At 48.4% G+C, this 9,899-nt stretch overlaps 1 protein-coding gene across 4 annotated transcripts; it reads left to right on the top strand.

Moving 5' to 3' along the window:
• Positions 1-547: 547 nt before the first annotated feature.
• TLCD3B (TLC domain containing 3B) lies at positions 548-9,689 on the top strand. Of its 4 annotated transcripts, none has more exons than XM_044002297.1 (6): positions 548-618; positions 1,344-1,532; positions 2,514-2,597; positions 5,688-5,922; positions 6,589-6,684; positions 7,267-9,685. In XM_044002297.1, exons 2-6 carry the CDS (start codon positions 1,405-1,407, stop codon positions 7,573-7,575), a joined length of 852 nt encoding a protein of 283 aa, XP_043858232.1. In that variant the 5' UTR covers positions 548-618; positions 1,344-1,404; the 3' UTR covers positions 7,576-9,685. The 4 variants fall into 4 exon arrangements, with proteins under 4 accessions (XP_043858232.1, XP_043858241.1, XP_043858251.1 ...); XM_044002306.1 differs by having other exon boundaries at positions 550-598; XM_044002316.1 differs by lacking the exon at positions 1,344-1,532 and adding an exon at positions 1,570-1,695 and having other exon boundaries at positions 575-618; positions 7,267-9,689.
• Positions 9,690-9,899: the final 210 nt, after the last annotated feature.

Below are 9,899 nucleotides of genomic sequence, written 5' to 3'. Positions count from 1 at the left end.
TAGAACTGAAGAGTTGGTATTAGAATGATAGAGGAGTATTCTTTGGGAATTTCAGATGAGTAGCATTTATCTGTTCTCTAGGTATCCTTCATCGATTTATAGCCCACCGAGATCCTGTCTCCCCTCAGTTTCCTTAACCTTATTCTCCAAGGACGAATCCTCCAGAGAAGAGGAGAGTGCCACCTCTGAGATAATAGGCCAATTCCCCCTCCTTCCACCAAAGGGAATTCCAGTCTGCAGTGTTCATACTCTTAGCCTTGGTCCCCCTAGAGTCAAGTCAGTTAGGGACATTATTTAAGGTAGGTAAGGAGGAGATTTCAGGCATCTTCTGAGTGCTGACCGAGAAATGGGGTCAGGCCTAGAGGTGGAGGGGCTAGGGATTACCTCCCAAGTAATTTCAAGAGCATAGGACTACCTTTTTCAAGGAGAGCAGTCCTCCCTTTCTTCCTATGACTCGATCAGGTCTGTGTCCCCACAAGCCCCCTCTGCCGCAGCCACTGTCTCTTTAAGGGCCTCCCCCCCATCCCCCTTTCTCTGCTCCCCCCATCTCTGTCGCAGCCGCTGAGGCTCAGAGCTGCATGGGGAGACGCTGCTGCAGGTCCGGTTTCTTGGTGTCTGGTCGGTGTTGTCGTTTCCCCACCCCTCCCCCGCCCACCCAAGCTGGTGACTCCCCATCCTTTCCCCCCTCCCTGATCCCCACCAAGGGGGCAGGGGGTTGGGTGGCCTGGTCTATATAATGCCATGTGCCATCTCCGTGTCTGTCAGAGAGACAGCGATGACTGTGGCAGTGTGAGGAGGAGGCGGAGGCGGGAGAGCAGCACTGACTGCTGACCCGTTGCCCATCTGCCCCTCCCCAACCTCCCCTCCACTCCCCGGCTTTTCCTCCTCCCCCTTAGGGTTGGAACAACAAACCCCCACCCCCTTTCTCAGGCCCTCCCTATCTCTTTGCGTAACCCCCCCACCTGCTCTGTCCCTTTCCCATCTGCGTCCTCACCCTTTCTCTGTCCCCTATCTCTATCCCTCTCTCCTCTCATAGTATCTCCTCCCCTCTCCATCTCCACCTCTTCCCATCCCTCTGTTTTTCCTTCTTTTCCCTCTCTTTATCTCTCCTATTCTCTTCTCAGGTCCCTATTCATTTCTCTCTTCCTTTCTGTTTTCCCATTTTCATTTCATTCTGTCTTTCTCATCCCTCCTGTTTCTATCTCCTCTCTCCCCATCCCATCCTCTTTGTGTCCCTCCTGTCTCTGTTCTTTCTCTTCTTAATTCTTCTCTCCCTTCATCTCTACTTCTGTCCCTAACCAAGCCCCCTTTCTATCTCTTCCTTCATCTCCAACTCATCACAGGCCTCAGCTTCCCCAGTCCTTATTGCTCTACTCATTCTTCCCTTGCCCAAATCCCTGAGCCATGATGCTGTCCCCGATGGTGGCTGGGGGGGTTGTGTTCCCGGGACTCTTCCTCCTTTCCAAGAACACGCTCCAGAGGCTGCCCCAGCTGCGCTGGGAGGAGGCCGACGCGGTCATTGTCTCAGCCAGGTAAACGGCTTCCCCTCTTTCTTTCCTCTCCCTCCAGTCCTTTCTCCCCATCTCTTGGGTCTCATGGGATGGGAAGGTGGTGATGGAATGGGGAAGCTACACGGTTATAAAGAAACATCTCAGGTTATCCATATCTCTTCTCTGCATCCTTTGGACCCTTCAGGTAATTAGGCACTCCTTGCAGTGATTTCTTTCTATCTCCCCTCTCCTTTTCTTTCTCTACTGTTTCCTCTATTGCTCCAGAAGATCTCATCCAACCCTAACCATCTGGTCTCCTAGCATCCTGTCCCCCTTCCTCTCCCTCATTTCCCCCTCCCACCACTAGGAATAGGGCCAGCATGTGACTAAACATGTTTCCAAGGGACTAGGGGAACAAAGTGTAGAGCTGGAGGGGTGAGGGAGGGACAGAGGGGGAGGGCAGAGAAGTAAAGGATAGAACTTTAGAGGCACCTAAAAGGGGGAGGAAAAAGTTGAGGAGAGAATGAGAAGTAAAAGAACAAGAAGGTGGGCAGGAGGAGTGAGGAACAGAGCTTTGGAGGAAATGTGGTGTGAGGACAAGCCATTATGAAAGGCCCCAAAGTATCCCCTTCTCTTCCCAGTTGCTGTCTCCCCAGGGGAGGCCTGATTCTCAGGATTGCCTCACTTCAAAATGATGTCCAACATCATCTCTAAGATGAAGGGGAATCTGTTCTGACTTTCTTCATACCAAAACAGTAAAAGAAAGGGATAAATGAGGAATGGGTTCAGAAGCAAAAGTGCTGAGTAGAGAGATTGAGGAAGGAGGTAAAATATTAGAAGATGAGCTAGAGATGGCTAGGTCGGGGTACATGGGATCAGATGTTAAGAAAAATCTGAGGGATAGTGTTCAAAAGATGATCTGGGAAGAATGAAACCCAAAATAGAGGAGCTCAACATAAAGGAGGAATGGTAACATCCTACTCTTCTCTTCTATCCCAAACTTCTTCCCCTTCTTTTCCATAGGTTAGTATCCTCAGTCCAGGCTATCATGGCCTCCACAGCTGGCTACATCGTCTCCACCTCCTGCAAGCATATCATTGATGACCAGTAAGTGCAATAAACTGACCTTTCCCCCATGCAATAGTGGAGTGGGTGGGATTCTCCCAAATCCACTTAAGATAGTCCCTTCTTCCTACAGTCTTCAATCTGGGCCTCAGCAAGTTAACTGCTACTGCTGCAACTCAACACCCCAGGATAAATTTAGCCTTGTCCTGTTCTTAAAGGTCAGGTACAGGAGAAGAAAAGGAATTGGGGAACCAAGAGCTCATTCAAAGTCTTTCTCAGTTCCCAGACTGCTCCCCAGATTCCATTGGTCTACCAGGATTTGAGTGGCCCTCAGATTTCGGGCTTCTTCCTCCCCTCAGATCACATCCCCCCACCTAGGAACTAGTCAGTCATCTCCCTACCCAGGCTCAGATCTGGATCTCATCTCATAACTTAAGGGTCCAGCCCTAGCCAGACCCTTGTGTCAGGGAAGAAAGTGCAGATGACAATATGCTAGACCTCAAGGGTCAAGGTGGTTGTGGGGAGAGAGTGGAGAGAGGCCGCAGTTTGGCACTGGCAGCTGCTGCAGTGCAGGGTGTCTGCCAAAAGCCCTGGGCGAGGGAAGGGGGTGGGGCGGGAGGAGGGCTTGAAAAGAGAGTCGAGTACAGCACTGTCCAGGGTGCTGATGAGTTGGTTCACAGTGACCTGGACGCTGAGGCTTGACAGAGCTGTGCTATGATTCAAGTCAGTTTCTTAAGTCTTGGGTTCTGTGTCTCACTTTCCCAAAAGGACACTACAGGCCAGAAAACACATTTTCTGGCTGATAACGATCTATTTGACTCCTAACTTGTCTCCCAACCCCATTTCTCAGAGTTCTTTTATTCATGACTTGTCTTTGCTCCATCTCTGTCCCCATCTCCTCTTTCTATCCTTCCACTTTTACAACTCTTTTGCCACTCTGAGCCCAGGATGATCTACTTTTACCATACAATTTCTTCCAACACTCTTTATAGCTCACGATTACAGTTCCCTCATTCCCTTGGTTTTATTCCTTCTTCCCCCCCACTCTTAATCCTCAGGTGAATGGGAGGGATCAAGACTAATCCAGGGGTAACAGCTGCTCTTCTAGGTACCTAATTACTGAAGGCTTTAGAGATGTGGGATTAACCCATTGTAGTCTGGTAACTTTCCTAGCACTTTCTGGTCCTCATCCTAACACCCTACATTCCTCTAAACTTTGGTATTCTAGTGCTACCTCAGACCCTTATCATCTTTCTGTTCCTTTTCTCCTGGACCAGTTTTATCACTTTCCACCCACTCTAGTGCCCTTATCCTTCTATCTTCTCCTCTTTGTTTCCGTCCTTGGGCTGTTTCTTTCCATTTCTTTTCCCTTCAAATAGTCTCCTCCTCTCTCACACCTTAAGACCTTTGGCTCCCCAAGTTTTTAACTCTTGGTTCATAGATTGTCTTTCTCTTCCCCCTACCCCATCCCCCCAATTTTTTCCTTCAAAGTCAGCATTCTGGCTTTCCTTGTAGGACCAGCCCTCTGTCCTCAGGCTTTCTTCCATAGGCTGGCTCTCTCTGGTAGTTGTTGCTGTTTCTCCGTTTTTCTCCACAATCACCCCATATCCAGTTTTTTTTTTTGTAATCTCCCTCATATTGCCTCAGATTTGATCTCATGCAAATACTATCAGAATGTGACTTGATTTTTCAACCATTATCTGTGTCTTTTTTTCTTTCTTTTCTTTTTGTGGAGCAATGAGGGTTAAGTGCATTGCCCAGGGTCACACAGCTAGTAAGTGTCAAGTGTCTGAGGCCAGACTTGAACTCAAGTTCTCCTGAATCCAAGGCTGGTGCTTTATCCACTTTGCCACCTAGCTGTGTGCTCCCCCCCCCCATTATCTGTGTCTTACCCTGGACTCCATATCTCTGTCCCATTCTTGCTGATACTTGCTACAGGACTGCAGCTCTATTAAGGTACCTAAGGCATTGATTCAAAAATACTAGTTGCAATATTATATAATTTCCAGTGATGTGTGTAGTTAATCACTGTCAGGATATATAGAATTCTTCTTTTTTTTTTTTTAAGTGAGGCAATTGGGGTTAAGTGACTTGACCAGGGTCACACAGCTAGTAAGTGTTAAGTGTCTGAGGCCGGATTTGAACTCAGGTACTCCTGACTCCAGGGCCAGTGCTTTATCCACTGCACCACCTAGCTGCCCCTATAGAATTATTCTTGCTGTGCTCTCGGTATTCATTCCTCACAGATGAGGCTGGACTTCAACTTCCTGGAATTGTTACTGTTGAACTCTTTCCTGACGCATTCTTATTACCCATTCCTTCTATGATCTGTCATAAAAATTACAGAATGTCAGACAATGCTAGAAGGAACCTTAGAGGCCACCTAGTCTCACCCTTTCCTTATAAAGAAATTGAGGAATTGAGGTCTTAGAGAAATCACCTGCCTAATGTCACACTGCTAGATACGGCAGAACTTGGGTCTTCTGACTCTTAATCCAGACCTATGTGACACCATTCTACTTTCTTCTCTGACACTTTTGGTTATCCCTCTCCCTATCCTTTTTTTTTTTTTTTCTTGGTGAGGCAATTGGGGTTAAGTGACTTGCCCAGGGTCACACAGCTAGTAAGTATCAAGGGTCTGAGGCCAGATTTGAACTCAGGTCCTCCTGAATCCAGGGCTGGTGCTCTATCCACTGCGACACCTAGCTGCCCCTCTCCCTATCCTTTTTTTGTTTTGTTTTGTTTTGTTTTGTTTTTTGTGGGGCAATGAGGGTTAAGTGACTTGCCCAGGGTCACACAGCTAGTGTCAAGTGTCCGAGGCTGGATTTGAACTCAGGTACTCCTGAATCCAGGGCCGGTGCTTTATCCACTGTGCCACCTAGCTGCCCCCTCTCCCTATCCTTTTATCTTACTCATGTCATCCTTCGGTCTCTCCAAATACATCTATTTCTTTTACCCTGACTTCAACCATTTCGCCCACTCATCCTGGATGTCTTGCTGACTCTCATTTTAGCATTTTGTCTTCATCTCTTGGTCCCCAGTGGGCCTCTTCCCTTGGTCTTTCTTGCCTTCTCATTCTATTGCTACATTTGATCTCATAACTCTCTCTCTCTCTCTCTCTGTGCCCTGCAGACACTGGCTATCCTCAGCTTACACTCAGTTTGCAGTGCCCTACTTCATCTATGACATCTATGCCATGTTCCTGTGTCACTGGCACAAGCACCAAGTCAAAGGTCATGGAAAGGATGAGGGAGGGGCTGGCCCCCCAGGAGGCACTTGGGCTGTGGCCCGAGGCTACCTACACAAGGAATTCCTCATGGTGCTTCACCATGCAGTCATGGTGTTGGTCTGCTTTCCGCTATCAGTGGTGAGTTCCAGGGGACTTGAAGGAAGGGTTGAAGGGAGAGTCTGACTCTAACACCATGGTGGATTTTGCTTGGCATACTGAAAGTCACAGGATGTTGGGACTGGGGAGTGAAAGGCCTGAGCTGAGGGTGGTAACTGTAGGATGGGACCAGAAAGAGTTATTATTCATCCAACAAGCATACATTGAGAAACCTTGTGCTAGGTGACAGGAATATTAGATAGAAAGCTGGCATTGAACTCAGGGTGACCTTGGTTAAAAAACCCAGCCTCTAAAACATACTGGCTATGTGACCTGGCCAAATTACAACCTCAGCATCCCCAGACAGGTTGCCTATCTGCACTGGTAGGGGTTTCATTACTGAGAGCTCCCTATATTCATGCAATTATAGTTTAAGACCTCTTCATGCTCCCAATGTGCCAGGCACTATGCTAGATGCTGGAGATTCTGAGAAAGATAAGTGTTCGGCTTTAAGGAGGTTCTTATATTATTGTAGCTAGTCAGCATTCCTTTTGCACCTAGAGGTGCCTGAGGCCACAGAGGGTGGGGTTGAGAAAGATAAGATGACTTCCGCTGGGGGGGGGGTGGCTAGAGAGACAACAAGGGAAGAAAGGAGCTGCAAGGTGAAACCATGTGGCTACATTCCCTTGTCATTTTCTCTCCTTTAAGGTGTGGCGCCAAGGCAAGGGGGACTTTTTCTTGGGCTGCATGTTGATGGCTGAAGTCAGCACACCCTTTGTCTGCCTGGGCAAGATCCTCATCCAGGTGAGAAAATGATAGAAAGGGTGCAGTTAGGTGTTGTAGTGGATAAAACACCAGCCCTGGATTCAGGAGGACCTGAGTTCAAATCCAGCCTCAGACACTTGACACTTACTAGCTGTGTGACCCTGGGCAAGTCACTTAACCCCAATTGCCTCACTAAAAAGAAAAAAGAAAAAGAGAAAGAAAAAAAGAAAGAAAATGGTAGAAAGGAGAAGAGAGGGAGAAAGGTGAGGTTAGTTATGAGAGCTTTCCCTTGAAGGTCGTATTCAAGGAAGTGTCCAAGGAACTGGAGTTACTTAGGGCTGATGAGGGGCCCTCATGGAGGCAGAGAGAGAGTTGTACTCAGACTAGTCTCTGGGACCTTCAATCCTAATTCCCTTCTGCTTCCCTTACCTTGCTTCCATGCACTCTGTTATCCAACAGAGTGAACAGAGAGAAGGGGGAGGAGTTTGGGGGGCCATCCCGGGATGGTCCTTGCTGTCCACTTCAGTGAGGCCACCTCCTTACCTCCCATCCTGGGGCCCCCCCCCCCGCCTCTGCTGTGCCCATCCTCATCCACTTACTCTTCTCTCTTTTCCCCACCAGTACAAGCAGCAGCACACCCTGCTGCACAAAGTGAATGGTACCCTGATGCTGCTGAGCTTCCTGTGCTGTCGAGTGCTGCTCTTCCCCTACCTGTACTGGGCCTATGGGCAGCACGCAGGCCTGCCCCTGCTCTCTGTGCCCCTCAATATCCCAGTTCACGTCAACTTGGGGGCTGCCCTGCTACTTGCTCCGCAGCTCTACTGGTTCTTCCTTATCTGCCGGGGAGCATGTCGTCTCTTCAGGCCTCGGAGACCTGCCCCTTCAGCCCCCCGACAGCCTCCGGGACTGCATGATGGGCCCCGGGACTGAGGGGAGGGGGTGGGTGGGGGCACCCATTCCCTCCAGGAATTGGGCTCTGGGACTGATGGGTAGGGATGGGGACCAGGGGCCTCTCTAGTGGTCCTAAGCCTGGAGGATTGGGATGAAGAAATTGGGGGGAAAGCTTCTCCCTGTAAGATGATAAAGGAATGGAACAGGGACCAGGCTTATAGGAAACAGCTACCTCTCTTGTTCCCAGGGTGCCTGGGACTAAGGGACAGAGGGTTTGGAATGGCCAACGCCCTCCTTTGTGTAGGGACTAGGAACATGGAAGTTAGGAGGCACCCTCCTACTTCTATTACCCCAGGGATACTCTTTTTTCCAACTGTAATCTGCAGAGGGCCTAGAGGAGGGAAATAAAAGAGGAAGGTGCCCTATTTCACAGCAATTAGGGTGGGATGGATTAGAGGGGGAGACTAACAGGGATTCTAGAGGATCAAGGAGTAAACAAAGCAGGGGAGGGCCCTCTTCTTTATGCCAAGGACAAGCCCATTTCCTTTCCCCGTATGCTGTAGTCTATAGGGGAAGGCAGCTCCTAACCTCATGCATCCCTCTGGGTGGGAGAGGTACCCCTAACCTCTTTGTGTCTCACCAGGGGATAGGTTGGCTACCCCTTAGAGCTAGCTAGCTCCTCTCCTCCACAGGCAGCCCAGCAATCTTTCCAGCCCCTTAGGGATTTTATTTCCCCAGGTTTGTATTAGTTTCTTTGGGGGAGGCAGAAATGTCCATGCCACACACCATCACCTGGCCCAGCCTCTCCAGTACAGAGTGCCCCACTTGGGGGAAGCTGGGGGAAGGGCTCTTGCAAGAGTTCCTTCAGGCTATGTAATTTGGCCTTCTTGCCCTCTCCCATCTGTCCCTGGTGCTACAGACCTCTTGAGGCTTCCTCCAGATCCAGGAGCAGGGGGAATCCTGGGAGGCGCTATATAAAGACCGCTAATAAAGATGAGATCAGCGTGAATGCCACTAGGGCCTCATCTCAATCATTTGGGGGAGAGGGGAGGGAGGAATGGGACACAAGTTCTTAAAAGAAAGCAGGAGGAGCGGCTAGGTGGCACAGTGAATAAAGCACCAGCCCTGGATTCAGGAGTACCTGAGTTCAAATCTGGCCTCAGACACTTGACACTTACTAGCTGTGTGACCCTGGGCAAGTCACTTAACCCCCATTGCCCTGCAAAAAAAAAAGCAAGCAGGAGTTGGGGACATGGAGCATTGGAATGATAGGGAGAAAGAGAACATGCTCTTAGGACAATAGTCATAGCAGGAAATGTGTAGTTTTTATTTAGTAGTTTGTAGAGAGGGTGAATTAGGTTGTCAAGGAACTGCAAGCAGAGATGGATGGTCCATCTCCTTAGGACCCTTTCTGGCAAATCCTGGGGAGCACAAGAATGAATTACAAGCTAAGAATGCCCATCACTCCCTTCCCCAGCCATATGCCAAAGGACTCCCTTAGGATAAGCAACAGAAAGAGGGTGCTGGGGTCATGGAGTGGAAGTTGAGGGGCCTGGGTAGGGTGACAGGGCCTTACATGTGGGTGCAAAATTGGTAGAGGATGGTGATGAGGAGAAGGATGAATGAACCAAATAATATTTGGTGCAAGAACCTGGATTTGAAACCTATTTGGGAGAGAGGAGGAAGATTTAGATATTTTAAAACTAAACTTTGGAGTCAAAAAGACTCAAGTTGGCCTCCTTCCTGAGCCAGGTAAATCACTGTACTCTCTGAGCCTTGGTTTCCTCATATAAAATAGGGATAATATCTATTTCAAAGGGTCATTGAGAGGATTGAATGAGATACTAGTACATAAAGTGCAAACCTTAAAGTGTTTTACATGTCAGCTTTAGGGAACAAGTTACATTTTTCCTTTTCCCCACTGGCACATTCAAGAAAAGTGGGGACAAGGTGCAGGGGCACACACACATACACATATACATATACATATACATACACACACATATACACATACACAGTTTATATATGTGTGTGTGTGTATATAAAATTTCATAGAATTTCCATAGTTCTTTCCCCACAACAAATCTTTGGGCCTGGTAATACCATCATCCCCATTTTGCAGATAAGGAAACAGCTTCATAGAAATTATATAACTTGGGCAGCTAGGTGGTGCAGTGGATAGAGCACCAGCCTTGAAGTCAGGAGGACCTGAGTTCAAATTCGGCCTCAGACACTTAACACTTACTAGCTTTGTGACCCTGGGCAAGTCACTTAACCCCAATTGCCTTAGAAAAAAAAAAGAAATTATATAACTTGCTTAAACTGTAGCTAGCTCCTTTACTATACAATAATCTATAAGAAAA

Source organism: Dromiciops gliroides, chromosome 1 (genome assembly GCF_019393635.1).
Source record: "Dromiciops gliroides isolate mDroGli1 chromosome 1, mDroGli1.pri, whole genome shotgun sequence".
Lineage (NCBI taxonomy): Eukaryota > Metazoa > Chordata > Mammalia > Microbiotheria > Microbiotheriidae > Dromiciops > Dromiciops gliroides.
Note: the sequence above shows the minus strand (reverse complement) of the source record. Positions and strands in the feature narration are given on the sequence as shown.

Coding starts and splice junctions, on each gene's coding strand:
- TLCD3B (XM_044002297.1), top strand. CDS start 1,405: ATGATGCTGTCCCCGATGGTGGCTGGGGGGGTTGTGTTCCCGGGACTC. Junction 2,598..5,687: donor AAGCATATCATTGATGACCA/GTAAGTGCAATA, acceptor TGTGCCCTGCAG/ACACTGGCTATCCTCAGCTT. Junction 6,685..7,266: donor TGGGCAAGATCCTCATCCAG/GTGAGAAAATGA, acceptor TTTCCCCACCAG/TACAAGCAGCAGCACACCCT.